This window comes from Herpailurus yagouaroundi, unplaced genomic scaffold (genome assembly GCF_014898765.1).
Source record: "Herpailurus yagouaroundi ecotype Mexico unplaced genomic scaffold, PumYag 208, whole genome shotgun sequence".
In the NCBI taxonomy this organism is placed as follows: domain Eukaryota; kingdom Metazoa; phylum Chordata; class Mammalia; order Carnivora; family Felidae; genus Herpailurus; species Herpailurus yagouaroundi.
This window is the reverse complement of record NW_024412439.1, coordinates 9019167-9035514: the sequence shown is the minus strand read 5'-3', so window position 1 is coordinate 9035514 and position 16348 is coordinate 9019167. Positions and strand designations below refer to the sequence as shown.

At 64.0% G+C, this 16348-nt stretch overlaps 1 protein-coding gene across 1 annotated transcript in view; it reads left to right on the top strand.

Annotated features, from left to right (window-relative positions):
• The window catches only part of NTN1 (netrin 1), a 170019-nt gene extending 153671 nt beyond the window's left edge, over positions 1-16348 (top strand). Inside the window, exons 5-6 of the mRNA XM_040453214.1 lie at positions 513-587; positions 16003-16348. Of these exons, the coding sequence (XP_040309148.1) occupies positions 513-587; positions 16003-16331 (404 nt within the window). The 3' untranslated portion in view covers positions 16332-16348. The remainder of the gene's footprint in view (positions 1-512; positions 588-16002) is intronic.

The following is a 16348-nucleotide window of genomic DNA, read 5'->3' as shown; positions in this document are numbered from 1 at the left end:
AAAGGGGCTTTCTAATGCTTCATGGGCTGCTAATTTCCTCCGTGACCTCTTTTGTTGGGGTCTGACCCCAGCCAGAGGCCCCGCGCCATGAAAGCCAGCGCCTGACACAGGCCCAGGGCACGGGGTGACAATGAGGCCTCTATCGGCTTTAATCAGGCTCCAGTTGTGTCTTAAGAACCGGGTGGGGGGAATCTGTGTGGCGCTCAGAAGCCCTGGGTGGCACAATACGAGAGCCCCCCGCATCCCTCATGGAGGCCGAGGGGGGCTGCGGGCAGCGGAGGAGGGATTCGTCAGGCCCCAGGGGGGTGGGTCGGCCCGGGGCGGGGGGGGGGGGGGGGGGCCTTTGTCCCAGGCGCCTCTTCAGAAGGCCGGGCCTGCCCTGAATGGCCGCCCGCTCGGCCCGAGGGTATCGCAGGCCTCTGGGTATCTGGGGAGGCAGGCCTCCCACTCGGCCTGCAGCCTATTCATTGCCAGCCTAATTAGGTTTTGTCTGTGCTCTCCCTCCCCTGCAGACTGCGATTCCTACTGCAAGGCCTCGAAAGGGAAGCTGAAGATTAACATGAAAAAGTACTGCAGGAAGGACTATGGTGAGTGTGAGTCCCCTTGTCTGGCGGGGACAGCGGGGCCACGTGACCAGCCGGGAGTGGGGCTCGGTTGCACGTGGTCCAGGCTGCGTGCTGGTCGTGGAGTCCCTGTGACCGGCCAGGGGCCCGGCTGGTGGCATCCCACGCCCAACGGGCTTGTCACCTCTTCCACTTGGGTCCTCGGAGGCAAGGGGCCGTGGGGCGGGAGGGGCCGCGGGGTGCGAGGGCTGGGTTCTCTACCTGGCAGGGAGGAGAATCTGGCATCCGGGCCAGTGGGGCTCCCCTGCGGCTGGGATGCCCAGTCTGGCCTCTGGTCTTCACTCTGTCCCGGAGGTGGGGAGGGGGGGCTGCTGTGTGGCCTCAGACTAGTCGCTTTACCTCTCTGGTTTTCGGTGCCCTCATCCATTCTGTGGGCTTCCAACTTGAGTCTCCCTCCGGTGCTCAAAGTGGGGCTCTTCAGGAAAGGCGGTGGGAGCTCCAAGGGTGTAAAACTCCTATTCCTTTTTTTTAAATTAAGTTTTTATTTATTTTGAGAGAGAGAGAGAGAGAGAGACGGAGTGGGGCAGGGTCAGAGAGAGAGGGAGAGAGAGAATCCGAATCAGGCTGTGCGCTGTCAGCACAGAGCCCAATGTGGGGCTTGAACTCATGAACCATGAGAGTGTGACCTGAGCCGAGATCAAGAGTCTGATGCTGAGCCGACCGAGCCACCCAGGCGCCCCTAAAACTCGTATTTCTGAAGCCTCTTCCTTCCAGGGGTCGACCCTGCAGGGCTGAGGTGGACCTGGGAATCTGCATTTTAAAGGGTGTGCTGACAGTTCTGATGTACCTGAACTTTGAACGCAGCTGCGGGGGTCACCAAAGGGGTTTTGCAGCCGGGAGCTTTGGGGCTGGCGGCCCCAGGAGCCCCGTGCAGGTGCCCTGTCACTCGAGCCGTGAGGCCCCTTTCGGCGGGAAGGGGCGACTCAGCCTGTCACTCACTCCAGGCCATGCTCCCCGCACCCCTTCTCCCTGTGGTCGGGAGCCGGGTTTGTGGTTTCCGCTACCTGAGCGCGTCTGTGCTGGCTGGGGGCCTGTGCTGGCCAGACACCACGTGATGCAGGGGCGAGGCCTGACTGTGGTCACGGTGGGTGGGAAGCAGTCGGGGAGGCCGCCGGAGGCGAGGAAGCCCCCAGGGCCCCCGGGCAGATGTGCACAGCGAGCTGGGGGGCACTTCAGAGCCGGCCCGGTGGACAGAAGTCCCAGGAGCATCTGCGGGCACAGCTGAGGAAGGCCCCTGTGCAGAGAGCCGGGCATCCGTGTGGGCGGCCGAGGCCCCCGTCACCCGGCCGGGAGGTCACTGCCGCCTGGATGCGGGCCCGAGTGGTCCTGAACCCGGGCCCGGTGTGGCTTCCACCGTCCGGGCCTCCCCCCAGGCTGGTGGGCCCGGCCCATTTGGACGGGGGCTGGGCCGCCGCCTCCTGCACGGACGGTCCACCCTCCGCGCTCCCGCTGGGTGTTGCCCAGTCCCGTCTGTCCCTCTGCAGTCGGCCTCTTGGAGGCGAGTTCCCCATCCGAGGCCTCGGCAGCCCTGTCCCCCCGGCCCCCAGCCCTGCTCTGGCTCCTCACGCCTGTGCAGCTTCCCAGGTCTGCCCCCAATCCTTCCGTAGAACCCGGGACGCATCACTTGCTTCTCTGAGCCTCCGTTTCCTTGTGTGCAGCATGAAGGCCGTGCACCTGCTGGCTGTGTCTACAAGCAGCCAGCACAGGGCTGGGTGCCTGACGGGCTCCCCGGGAGGGGTGTCGTCTGCTGGTCGGCAGGCAGTTGGGCAGGAGGGGAGGGGAGGAAGGGAGCAGAGCAGGTGGAAGAGAACCTTGGTCCGTCCCTCCCCGACCCAAGGGCGTCCAGCCAGGTCTTACCTGGGTCTTACCTGGGTCGGCCATTTGAACCAACCCCTTTTTTGTGTTTTTTTTCTTCTTTGATAAGGATGGTGGTCGGGACCTTTTAGCATAACGAATGAATGAGGAGGCCCGAGGGAACCCAAAGGAATATTGAGAACTCGTAAAACTTGCTTTTTCCTCCGAGAAAGCGTCTGTCCACACGCCCACACGCACCCGCGTGCACACCCCACACTGGAGCCCAGAGCAGGATCCCAGTGACTCAGGCCGCCTGGCTCAGACGTGATCAGGCCGTGGGGATCCCCGTTCCAGACCCTTCTGGGGCCCACAGTACCTTCCCCAAAGCCCCTCGACAGTGCCCGCAGGAACGTCTGCCTTCCCCCCGGAAAATAACAGACTTTGAGATGGTTTAAGGGTAAAGGATCTGGGCCCTGAGTCGTCTCTGAGCCCTGGTGACGACCACAAGGAGGGGCCCCGGGTTGGGTCGCGTCCTCTCCGCCAGAAGCATCCTGCCTCTGCTGGGGTCCAGGCGCTCTTCTGAGAGATGAGGCCTCAGGCCGGAAGGCCCAAGGGTTCCGTTGTGTTCCCAGGCTTGGGGACAAGCACGGGCTGTCTCCGCAGGCCCAGAGAGCCCGGGGTCATAGAGAAGAGCCTTGTGCCCCCGCACCTGCCCAGAACTGGACAGGGAGGAAGGGAAGGGCCAGGCGGTCCCGTGAGGTGTTGGCCCACAGCCCCTGTTCTCGCCGCAAAGTAAAGGAAGAACAATTAGACTTTTTAAAAACATTCCCGGGACAGCTCCTGTTTTCCACCTGGTTTTATCTGACTCGGCCCCACTTTGTTCTCTCCTTACTATGTTGGATTCTGCCTCCCTGACCTGTGATGTTCCAAGGGACCCTAGTCCCCCTCAGTGGTCTCCTGTCCCCTACCAGCAGGCAGGCCGCACAGCCTCTTTTTCTAAACCCAGAGGGCCCCACCGCACTCCAGAAGCCCCGCACCTGCCGTGGCACCCGGGCGGCAGGGACATCTTTTCTGGGGGTGTGGAAGGTGGGATTCCTTCTGCCATCCGCCCCCCACCCCTCCGCCCAACCCTCGCCTTCCTGCCAGCCCCTGGCTCCCCATGGATCATCCGAGAGCAGTGGTGTCAAAGGCGGCTGGCTTCAGTCCCCTCGTGTCACCCAGCTGGCGGGTGTCTTGCCCACGGAGGCCTGTCCTGCTCGGTCCACAATGGCCTGCCCTGGGCGGCCGCTCTCGAATCACCTTTAGCCTCACCCGGGTCCTGCCCCAAGGCCGGGAGGGGTGAGGAACAGCCCAGCGGGCCCACCCTTGCAAGACTTCACGGAGGCCAACCCACCTCCTGCCCCACACTCGCTGCCTGGGCACCCGCGGTTCTGCCGCTGGGTGACATTTGAGGGGCAGCAGAGGCAGGAGAGAAGTGGGGCGTCCCCTCGGGGAGCCGACGATCTCTGACGCTGTCGTGCCGCCTGCCTTTATGTCCTCCTGACCGTTCCCCAGAGCCTGTTGGCTCGAGGCCCGGACTGGCACTGTCCCCTCCTGTTCCCCAAAGATCCTGGAGGGCTTCTGGTCCCCAAGACTGACCCTGATTCCCTTGGGGTCACCTAAAAGCTGGGGAGCAGTCCCCACCCCAGCTTAGCATCCAGGCCTGCGTGGTCAGGCAGCAGGCAGGACAAAGATGTGTCAGGAGATGGAATTGCAGGGGGAGGGTCTCCAAGAGCCCAGCAGGGTGGGCGTCAGGCCGTCGGGGAGAGGCTTGTTCCAGAAGCAGTGAGTGGTGCCCACAGGGGTGGGTGCAGGGGGCGCACGGGTGCTCTGAGGCTGTGGGTAGGTCTCGTGATTGGATTGCAGGACTTCTGTAGAGAATCTTCCTTGTATTCTGCTGGGACCGTAGAGCCCCGGATAAAGTGCGAGTGGGGGGCATCCCTCCCCTCCCCGGGGTAGACCTGGGCCAGCCCGGGGGCACGAGGAGCAGGAGGGACCCGACCTGGGGATAGGCGGATAGGTGAGGCCGGCAGAGCAGCCGCGGGGGCCGGGGAGGACTGGGGAGCGGGCCTCTGAGGGGCCGCGTCCTCTCGGACTGACACCCGGCAGGGAGCCAATTAGAAAACGCGTTTCCTTCGCTTCCAGCCAGCGCACGGGGTGTTCCAGAAGCTGCTAATTAGTACCTCCGTTTGCCGCCCCCGCCAGGTGACAAGCAGGCCCCAGACCCCCTTCTTCGTGCCAGAGGTCGTGGATCTGGGACCCCGCTGACCTGGGCAGCGGACGGAAGGGGGGGGGCGGGGAACAGGGCGGTGAGAAATGATCAGTGGCTGGCTTGGGCTGTGCCGGTCCTGCCCTGTGTCGTCTCGGGCACGTTCCTGACACGAGGGGGCCCCACGTGGGTAGGGCTGGGGTGGGCGCCGCGGAAAGCGAGAAGGCGTGGGGTCGGGTCGGGCCTCGGGGCTGAGTCCGCCAGCCACGCCCCTCACATCCGGGCACGGAAGGGGGCACCCGCCCGGGATCTGGAGGCACCGGTTCCCGACTTGCTGGGGGACTTTGGACAGGAGTCTCGGCAGCCTGGGCCTCAGGCTCCAAGTCTGTCAGATGCAGGTGTCGTCAAGGGGACACGATGCCCTTCTAGATGAGACCAGATGGCGGCCCGCTGCGCCAGGTGTCATCTCCTCGGGGCAGGGGTCACCTCCGCCCACCTCTCCTGGGCCACCCCAGCCCTCTGCCGCCCTCTAGGGGGACCCGGCTCACCTTGCAAATGCTTGAGAAGGCGCCAGCGCCCGGCTCGGTGAGGGACGGTGGTTCGGTTCGCAGAAGACAGTTTCCGTTATCGACCGGTGTCTTGGCATCCCTGCCGGGTCCCCGGGACCACCCAGCCCGGGCGGGACGGGCCTTTGTGTGAGCGTGCTCGTGTGACACCGTGTGTGCGCACGTGGGACAGCATGTGTGTGCACTGTGACGGTGCGTGTGTGTGCATGTGTGACGCCGTGTGTGCGAGTGCACGCGGGACTGTGAGTGTGCACGTGACGGTGTGAGCGTGCTCGTATGACACCGTGTGTGAGTGTGCACGCGGGACGGCATGTGAGTGTGCACGTGAGGGTGTGCGTGTGCAGGTGTGCTTGTATGACCGTGCGGGTATGCGGGTGTGCATGTGTGCATGTGTGTGTGGGCATGAGTGTGCTTCTGTGAGTGTACACGAGTGTGTGACAGCATGTGGGTGTGCAAGTGGCAAGTACAACTGCACCCGTGTGACAGCATGTGGGTGTGTTTTCCTGTGGGTGGACATGTGTGTGTTTGTGTGAGAGCTTTGTGGCTGTTTGTGTGATAGTGTGTGAGCGTGTGTGCTCATGTGATCACATGTCGGTGTGCATGTGTGGTGCGAGTGGGCATACATGTGTGCAAAAGTGTGTGTGACAGCCCGTGAGTGTGCACACGCGAGTACATGTGTGATAGCATTGTGGGTGTGCTCGTGTGACTGAGCATGTGCGTGTATGCTTGTGTGTGTGTGTGAGTGTGGGCATGTGTGTGAGTGGGCTCCTGTGAGTGCACGCATGAGTGTGTGACAGCATGTGGGTGTGTAGGTGTGCAAGTATGACCGTATAGGCGCATGTGCACATGTATTCCCGCGTGTGCATGTGTGTGAGTGTACATGTGATAACGTGCGTGGGTGTGCTCATATGCGTGTGCACATCGGTGTGAGTGCATGGTGCATGTGAGCAGGCATGTATGTGTGCACGTGAAAGGGTGCGTGTGTGACAGCATGTGGGTTTGCTCGTGCGAGTGCCTGTGCGACCGTGTGTGCGAGAGTATGTGCGCTCCTCTGACAGCGTGGTGTGTGTGCGAGAAGGCTCACGTGCGTACGTGTGCTCACCGCAGCCTGGGAAGTCCCGCCGCCATCCCCTCTTTGCACACCCACCGAGCACCTGCTGTGTGCCCCATCCTGTCCTGGGCTCTGAGCTTAACCGGGAGGAGACCCAGGCTCAGCCCTCAAGGAGCTTGCAGTCGAGGAGGGGAGACGGGCACACAGATGAGAGCACGGAGGGTGGACGTGTGGGCAGCGTCCAGCCTGAGGTGGGCACAAGCGGGGTGTGGCCCGTTCTCCAGGAGGGCTTCCTGGAGGAGGGAGCCCCGGTAGCTGGCGCTCACAGGGCAGAGCAAGGCTCCCGGGCAGAGGGAGAAAGGCGTCGGGCACAGAAGTGGAAACAGGCTGGGGGCAGGGGTGGAGGCCTGGGAGGCAGGGGAGAGGCTAGTGGGGCGGGCGGGGGGGAGGGGGGGGGGAGACAGCTCACATTCTGAAAGGTGAGATCATCTCACTTTTGCCAGTTCTTGGAAAAATTATTCGTTCCCAGAAGTGTTTATTAGTCACCCCCTTTGTTGAAAGACGTTTGGCACCAGCAGATGGAAAAATCAGAATGCTTCCCACAAGACGGTTTGGGTCCAGGATTCCTCCTGAGATCCCGCAAGGATGGCTTCTGAGGTACGGCTCCAAAGGGGACACCGTTGGCACCTGTGGGGAGGGACCGGGCTCTCGGGTTGTGCGCGTGCGCGTGCCTGTCCACACTCCTGCTTTCTGGGGGGCCCCGTGGCCGAAGAGGGTCTGGGACCTCAGTGGGCCTCTGACTGGCATCAGCACCCCCAGGTGTGCCCTGGGTCCCCCGGGGGACGCGGAAGCCCAGGAGAGGAGCGGCCTCGCCAGGCCCCCAATGGGACACCTCACACCTCCCCTCTCCCGTCCTCACTGAACACCTGGGACGGAGGGAATTTTGTTCCCCGCCCTGATACGCTGTGTCACAATGAGGTAAGATGCTGGAGGCCAGGGACTCCAGAGCCCGAGAGGTTTGTCCCCTGTGCTGCCAGGGCGCTGAGCCTTGGGCGGCCCGGAGTGGGCGCAGCAGTCCCTTCGAAGGCTCTAGAACTGGTTTCCCCACAGGATCCTTGACTCTCCGCTCCTGGGGAAGCAGCGGGAGGCGTCACAGTGGTGTTGGGGTGACTGTTGGAGATGACGGAGCCGGTGTGATGGACGGAGCCGGTGGGGTGGGCAGGGGGTGCCGGTGGTGGGCATGGCGGTGTCGGGGAGGCAGGTCACGGGCGGATTCGTGATGGGGTGGGGGGGCGCCCAAGCTGGCCACGAAGGCGTGTGTAGGGGGGACGCTGGGGACACTGTGGCTGAGCCTGGCTCTGGTCTAGCTGCTCAGGCTGGAAATCAGATGGGGTCGGGGACGAGTCTCCCACCTCGGGCTTCCGTTTGCCTGACCAGTTCCAGCGACACGGGGCCCCTCAGCAAATGATGGCATCTCTGCCTCTTTACACCCCTTCCCCTTCCTTTTCTCGACCTTGAGTTCAGTAGCTGTTCCCGTGATCAGGGTCAAACCCTTGAAGTTCAGAGAGCCGGACGGGTTACCGACCCCGTCCTAGAACCAGAGTTCCTGTGTCTGCAACGTCCTGTGATCTCGGGGCTTGGGTGTGGGTACACGTGTTAGAGGAGCACCCGGGGGGCTGATCCCCAAAGGGAGAGCTTCCTGGGGAGCCAGGCAGTTGGCAGGGCCCCCGGCCGAGGCTGGGAGACGCCACTCCGGCCCCCAAGGCATCACCCGCTGTTCCAGGGAGCGGGACACAGATGCTGGCCGCACGTGGCCTGGTGTTTCAGAGGCTCACTGACCCTTCCCTGGGAGTCACTGGCCCCGTGGGCATCCTCCGATTTCCCCAGCCAGATGTGACCTCCTCTCCTCCCCACCCCCAGAGCGCCAGCCCCATATGGAGGCCAGATGCGGAGCGGGGTCCGCATGAGGCAGGCGGAGGTCGAGGAATGCGGGTGACCACCAGGTTGGGCAGGGAGGGCCCACGGGCCCCAGGGACAGCTTGAGAGGAGGCCCTGATCCCGCAGGGTGCTGCAATGCCTGGTCTCCTGCGGCCCTTCCCAGCAAGGTGACTCTCTGTCCCCAGGGAGTCCCCAGCTCTGGGCTCCCAGCACTACCCTCCCCGCCCCCGCAGCCGCCCGCAGAGTGCTGAGCTCCAGAGGGGCCTCCGGGCGGCTGGGGCTGCTCCCGGCCGCATCTCGCCCTCCCTGGAGCTTCCCTCCATTTTCTCTTCTCACAGTCTCTTCTCCTCTGAGCACCGGTTTTTAGGAAGGAGGGCTGGCTGGGGAAGGCTGGTTAATGTAAGGTGTCTCCTCTCTCCTCCCATTTCACAGATGGGGATGCGGAGGCTCAGAGGGGTGGGAGGAGGGATCTGTCCAAGGTGCCTGGATTGCTGGGGCCGAGTTGGGGCCGGGGACACCCTCGAGGGGTAGACCCGTCTTCTGCTCACCAGGGGCCTGTCTCCAGGGTCACGGCATTTTCCGTACCAGTGTTCGTCTCAGCTGGACATTTCCCCACCGTGGGGTGGCTCTGACACTGCCCCTCCGCTGGGCTTAGTGCCTTTGGCACTGAGGTCCCCAGCACGCCGGTCACCGTCCTGGGGCTTCCTGCCCAAGGCCTGCCCTGTCATCTTCCAGCACCTGCCTGCGTACGGCCCGGCCGGGATGGGAGGTGGAGCCAGGCCCCAGCCACCAGCCACCAGCCCCGAGGGCCGGCTGCGGGACGCGAGGCGTGGGACCGGGAACACCCTTCCAAGCTCACAGACGCCCGCTCGACTCCCCGAGGCGAACTTGGCCGGCTCGGGAGCAGCCCTGGGACCCTGGTGTTGTGCTGGGCCCTGCCTGCTTGCTGTTTCAGGGCCCGAGGCCCCGTCTTCCGGTTTTCTTGGGGAAGCAGGTTCCGTCCTTCAGGCGCGGGGTGCCGTGGGAGCGGGAGCCCGGCGTGGTGTGCCAAGGGTGCCCGGTGTGCAAGTGCACGACAGGCCCAGTGATTGCTGGATGCCCCGCTCCCGGCTCCAGCTGGGCGGGGGGCGGGGGCTGCCCTTTGAGCTCCCGCTCTTGAGGAGGGGCTTGCTGGAGGCAGAGGGCTTAATGGGGAACTGGGCTGTGTTGGGGGGCCCGATAGGCCACACCCCCACTGTGGGGCAGCTGTCAGTTTGTGGCCAGAAGCACCCTGTGCGCCAAGTTTTCTGTGAGTCCTGGAGGCCGCAGGTCCCGGAGGGACCAGGGGATGATGAGGGGCCTGGACCGAGGCCAGATTAGGGGAGGTCGGCCCTCTTGCCTTCCCCTGCTTCGGAGGCCAGGGTCCCACAGACGCACTGGCCGGGGCGGTGCTCATTGCCGGGCCTTTCGTGGGGGGGCGGGGTGTTTCCCAGCGCCAGGCCCCCCCTCACCATTGCCCTCAGGGGGCGCTGGGAGGTGCGTTTGGGGAGTTGGGCGTCTCCCAAGGCTGTGTGAGGCCATCCTTCCGGATGACTCTGGAGCTGTGGCCACGCCGCGGGTGAGGGATAGGGGATGGGGGACGGGGGGTTCCCCTGCCTGGGAGAGGGGGCCCCACCGAGCAGGCAGGGCTCAGGTCACTCTCCTGCCTGAGCCTCTCTCCAGGCAGGGCAGCCAGTCTCCCGACCCCTTCGCACTTGTGAGGGTGGGGTGTGTGTGTGGGTGGGGGGGGGGGGGGGGGGGGGTGGGGGGGGGGGGGTGGGTGCAGATGGCCAGGCAAGACTGGGACCGCTTCCCAGGGCACGGGGCTCCCAGATTTTGGCTCTCCGATTCCCAGATCTCTGGACGTTCCCTCCTCCTCCGGGGACCCCCGTGCAATCAGATGGTCCCAGGCACCTGACCCCCTCTTCTCTCCCAAGAAGGGAGCCTCAGCACCAGGGCAGGCAGGGAAAACCGAGGCAGCCTTCACGTCAATGTGCGGATGCCGCAGGAGGGGGCAGCCCCGGGAAGCCTGAGGACCTTGCGGGTGGCTGTGGCTGGTGACCTGCCCTGGCCACAGCCAGCCTCCAGCTCTCCACCTCATTTCATGGGGGAGGCGGTGACACCTCATCGAGGGTGCGTCGGCCCGCCCAGATGCCCCGCGCCCCCGACCCTGCACGCTTGCTCCAGCCCCCGCTGGCGGGTCAGCATCTCTGAGAACAGGACTTGGCTGTACTCGGCGGCTTCTTACCTTCACGGGGGCCTGGGAAACATGTGGTCAGAGCTGCATTTTATAAAAGCAGCTGCAGCTCATGACACACTTTCTATACCAGGAGATTTATGGGGCTGCATGGTTTTAATGGTTTCTGTGGGGTTAGTGTCCTCCCCCGTTCGTCCTGGCTGCTGTCTAGGAGACAGATGGGTGACAAGCCTTCCCTGGCTGGACTGGCCCAACAGGAAGGTATGGCTGGGAGGCGGGGAGGCCCGGGGCTGGCCACCCAAGCCTCCCTGGGAGGGGCAGCTGCTGGGACGCACTTGGGGGCCCACCCCGAGCAGTCCATAAATCCAGGAGACCTCCAGCCGGCAGGAAGCCTCCCCGCAGAGGTGTCCCAGGGCTCAAGGCTGGTGGGTAGAGAAAGATGGCTGACAGCCCTCTCCCCCAGAGCCCCATCCCCCGGAGCCCCATCCCCCAGAGCCCCATCCCCCAGAGCCCCTGCCCCAGAACCCCTCTCCCGGAGCCCCTCCCCCAGAGCCCCCTGCCCTGGAACCCCATCCCCAGAGCCCTCCACCAGAGCCCCTCCCCCCAAGCCCCATCCCCCAGAGCCCTCCACCAAAGCCCCATCCCCTGGAGCCCTCCCCCAGAGCCCTTCCCCCAGCAGATGAATGAGCAACTACTATATGCCCTGTGCTGAGGAAAGAGCTTTCCTAGAACCTGGCCCAGGCCGGGAGGGAGCTTTGATGCCAGCAGGAGGTCCCCCAAACCTGCAAGCAGGGACATAAGTCAGCTTGGAGCTACTTCCTGCTATGCCGGGAGGACGGGTCCTCCGAGGGTCCAGAGCTGACAGGCTGTGAGTCTCCTGGGCCAGGACTGGAGCCAGGGAGCGAGGCTTGGGATGACGAACAAGGCTGCCTGCCCTAGGGCAGCGGGGCCCCCTTTGGAGGAACCCAAGCACAGGACCTGGAGCGTCCTACTTCGTAGATTGCTTCTGGTGGCCTGAGAATCTCCTCGCGTTGGGACCCTGCGGAAGTCGGGGAGCTCTGGGAAGGACGGCCGAGGTCTGCTCCTATAGAAGGACACGTGGACAGCCAGCACCATGGCCTGGATGCCCCCACCCAGCCGAGAGGACCCCCAGGGCTGGCCCCCCGCCCCTTGGCCAGACCAGCTCGACTCTGGCCACGGCTGTTACTGCTGACTCCAGCCAAGGGGCCCGGGCCTGGCCCCCAGTCCCCCTCTCGCCCCTTGGAGTCACGGGATGGGGAGGTGCGTGCCCCTGCCCGCCCAGCAACAGGCTTGAATTAGAAAAGAAGTCAGTCATCACAGCCCGGCCCCGGTGGCTACTAGGTCCTTCCTGTGAGCCCCGGCATTGCTCATGGGGTGGCCGCGGCCCCGCCTTGCTCGCAGCCTTGCTCGCGGAGTTCGGCTGCTGGCTGCAGACGTGGGGCATTCCGGGACTCCAAGGCCGGGAGACAAAGTGCAGCCCGGCCTGTAGGCCCGGGGCGTGGGGGGCCAGCTCCCGGCTCCCCGGAGCCTGTGAGCTCTCTCCTTGCTTTTCCATGGGCATCTGTTCCACTCTGCAGCCCGCGGGTGCCCCAGCTCGGTTGGGCTTTCCAGAGCCGCCCTCACCCATCCCGCCTCGCGGGCTCCGGGTCCCACACCCCGATGCCTGCTTTTGTCTGCGCAGAGAGCAGGGCTCCAAGCGACGAGCACAGCAGCTTACTAGCAACTGTTGCCCAGCCTCAGCCCGCATTCTGTGGGTGTAGCTCCCAGAGTAAGGGAGGGCGTTGGCGGTGTGGACCCAGGGATGCGGCCGCGCATCGCTTACAGAGGGGCCCGAGGCACCAGCAGCGTGGGGGCCAGGCTCCCCCTCCCAGCCAGCATCTGCCTCCGAGAAGGACCACTGTGGCTTTGCGGCTCGGTCCCTCTTCCTGCCGGCTGGTCCCAGCACGCCTCTTAGCGTCCCAGACTGATCTCACCGTCTGCCTTTCCGGGGCTAATCCCATCTCTCTCGTTCCTGACTGCACGATGAGGGATCCTCACCGGATCCCCCCCATCCTGTCCTCGTTGAGGTCAGTTGAGGACATCGGTGCACAGACGGCGGGGGCTTAGGCGTCCTGAGGGCTGAGGCTAATTGGCCGGGAGTGAGTGTCATGTGGGCGTCAGGGGCACAGCCTCAGGGACCGAGGTCCTTGGGCGGGCAGGGCTGCCCATGGCTGCTGTGCCTGGCGTCCCAGTGGGGCAGTGCCTCGGCGGGGGCGGGTGGGGGGGGGGCTGGGAGACCCCAGTCTTTCCGGGCTCCCGGCCAGCAGGGCCGGCGGGCCTGGCGCTGGGCTGTGCCTGGTGCGCTCCTGGGCGTGCGGAGGTCTGCCTGAGGTCACCGTTTCAGTGTGTATTTTGAATATTTTCAGCTGTATATGTGCTGCAGGGACTTGGCCCGTGCGCTGCGTGTGCGGCTCATACTTGGTGGGCTGTGTAATGTGCGGAGGCGTCGCCAAGGGCAGCGGAACTGTGGATGTTTTCCAGCATGATCACATGCATCCTCCCGCCACCCTCCCCCGCCCCCGCCCCCGCCCCGTGCTGTCCCACCGCAAGGCCAGGGAGCTCCTGGGGTCGGAGGAGGACCCGTGTCCACTGCTTTGGCCCCCAGATTCTCGGGGACGGCGAGGTGTCCGGGGCTGGGTCCCGCTTTGGGCTGCGTCCTCAGTGCTAAGCGGATCCCCTTCAGGCCCGGCCAGTACGGGTGGGGTGGGCAGCCGCTTTGGATGCCCTGCCCGTTGTTCCAGGGAATTCCTTGAGGGGAGGGAGACTCCAGACCAGGAGAGGTGGGGCAGGGTCTCCTGCTCCATGAAGGACCGCATTGTTGCAGCTCTGGGGACAAAGAAGGGTCCCTGGGGGCCCGGAGGGCCAGCCCGAGGCCTGACCTTGTCCAGCCAGCTCTCTCTGGCCTGTCCTTAGCACAGCTGGGACCCCTCACCAGGGCTGCAGAAGCGAGTACCACGGACTGAGCTTAAACAACGGAAATGTATCGTCTCACTGTTCTGGAGGCCGGGAGCCCGAGATCCAGGGAGTCTGCAGGCCTGGCTTCTCCTGAGGCCTCTCTCCTTGGCCGGCTGGCGGCCGTCTTCCCGCTGTGTCCTCGTGGGGTCTTTCTTCGTGCGTCTGTGTCCTGATCTCCTCTCCTCACGAGGACACCAGTCATACTGGATTAGCCGTCCCCCCGCCCCCAATAACTCTGTCTTAATTATCTCTGTTAAGACCTTGTCTCCGAGCACCATCCCTCTCCGACAAACGGGGGTGGGGGGTTAGCTCTGCATCATATGAATCTGGGAGACACAGCTCAGCCTGTAACACCAGCAGACGCTCAGTGCCTGGGATCACAGCCGCGTTCTCCAGGGTCCCCCGGCTGGCGGGGGGTGGTGGCGGGGGCCAGCGTGGACGGGCCAGGGGTCTGCGGTCGCACACAGGGAAACAGTGGCATCCTGAGGGAGGCTTATTGTGTATTCAGCTCAGTCCTACGGAGAGGAAACCGGGGTTCTCAGGGACGCTGGCTCCCCCGTCGCCTAGCCGAGGGGCACTCAGTTGCCACGGTGACCCCCGTCTGCACAGTCAAACACACGGCCCAGCCACTTCTGCAGGCTGGAGGGCTCCCCACCCCACCTCGGAGTTCACACTGAGTGTTGAGTCCCTTGGTGACGAAAACATGGAAACGGTTGCCATGGCAGCCATTCTTTGGAGCCCTCACACTGGAGTGCAAAGTTCAGGATGTCCAGGAACAGCTGAAATGAAAATCTGGGAAAATCTGCCACTTCCCTCGCCCCAGAAGATGAGTGGGGTGGTGTTCGCTGCTCCCCTGAGCCCAGCTGTCCCTGAACCTGCCCGTCGTCCTGGGCTGAGCGCGGGGATGGAAGGGGGGCACGGGGCCCCCGGGGGTGGTGACGGTGGCAGACCCGGAGAGAGGCTGGCCAGCACGGGACGCCCGGCCGAGCCGTAGGTGGGCAGGGGGTGGCCGATCGGTATTCCCTGGGGACATGTCCTCGTGGCTGCCGGAGAGGCTGAGCCTGCCGGTGACTCGGTTTCCTCAGCTGTCATCTGCTGCTGCTTTTCCAGAACGGCTCAGGCCCACTCACCTGCCAGGGCAGTTTTCAGCCTGGTCCAAAGGTGAAGGGTGCAGGGGTGGCCAGTGGGCTCCGCAAGGGGGATGTCCTCTGTTCTGACCATGGGGATGGGGAAGATGACCAGGTTTTCCTTGATGGGTTAGTGCACAAAGACCCCCTCCCTTTATCCCCTGGAATGACTGTACGTCCCCCCAGTAGTTCCCCAGATGGACCCCACAGGGCTCTGCTAACCTGAGATGTGCTAGCCAGAGAGGTCTGCCATCACCTTTGTTTGGGAAACCAACATACATGCGTACACACACACACACACACATACACACTTTGTAGATTGAAGGCTCTGAAAAGTCCTGCAGTCAGGAAACCTCTTGACTTTGGTTAACCCAGAATTTCACCAACGTGTTTGAGCCCAGCTCTCCCCTGCCCACTTTTTCTTTACAAAGCCATTTCTTCCTACTTTTATAATACCTAATGTCACGCAGAAATGACCTTTATTAACACTTCCTAGGGTCAAGTGTATTTCCTGCAGCAGCAGTGTCAGCACCAGCTGGCATTTTGTGAGAGAGGCAGGCTCTGGGGGGGCTGGAACAGTTCCATGGAATCAGACACTCTGGGGTGAGGCACTGTGTGTTTGACAGGCCCTCCAGGGGATTCTGCTGCAGGCTCTGGTGGGGCACCCCTGTACGAGAGGAAGAAATACTGGCAGAGAATCAGGAGCGGGGGATAATTGGGAAGGGTCAGGAGGGGGGAGGCAGCTTGGCGGGCATGGGAGGTGGGCATCCAGAGGACCCTGGACTCTGGAAGGGGACTACGGCCACCTGGAAGGACAGGTTCACGGTACTCGGCACTGGCACCGAGATCCCATTATGGTTTTCTGAGATTGGGTCAAGGGCAAGGTGGTGCGTCTGGTCCTGAGGCTCGATGTTAAATGACTGGAGCCTTTGGAAGAGCCATGGCGGAAGGTTGAGAGGGGATCCCGCCCAGCCTGTGAGGAGTGGCCCCCACTGCTCTCACAGAGGACACCTGTCCTGGGCAGGCTGACTCTGCCCAGAGGGCTGGGAGGACGGGCGGTCAGTTCCTGTAAGCTTCTCCTGGCCTTCCTGGACCCAGAGGGGGCTTGTGCTCAAAGGCATTGCTGGGTGGCAGCTTCAAGCTGGGCACCGGGTGAGGCTCGTTGGAGTAGCGGCCCCGGTCCAGGCGTCAGCAGGTGGGTTTCCACAGCCTCCCGCACCACCCACGCGTCCCCCAGTGGGGTACCCTGTGCACTTTCCAACTGTGGGTCTCGTCTTCCTTCGCCGTCAGGTGGGCTGCCCCATCCTCGGCTCGAGGAGGGCGGGGGGGGGGGGGGCGGGGCCACAGGAACCAGGGGGTGGAATGGGGGGGCCCAGGTGGCGCTCTCGGCCCGTGGCGCACTAGCCCGACTGTGCTTCCTTGCAGCGGTCCAGATCCACATCCTGAAGGCGGATAAAGCGGGGGACTGGTGGAAGTTCACGGTGAACATCATCTCCGTGTACAAGCAGGGCACGAGCCGCATCCGCCGCGGTGACCAGAGCCTGTGGATCCGCTCGCGGGACATCGCCTGCAAGTGTCCCAAAATCAAGCCCCTCAAGAAGTACCTGCTCCTGGGCAACGCGGAGGACTCGCCCGACCAGAGCGGCATCGTGGCGGACAAGAGCAGCCTGGTGATCCAATGGCGGGACACGTGGGCGCGGCGGCTGCGCAAGTTCCAGCAGCGCGAGAAGAAGGGCAAGTGCAAGAAGGCCTAGCGCGGAGGCAGCGGCGC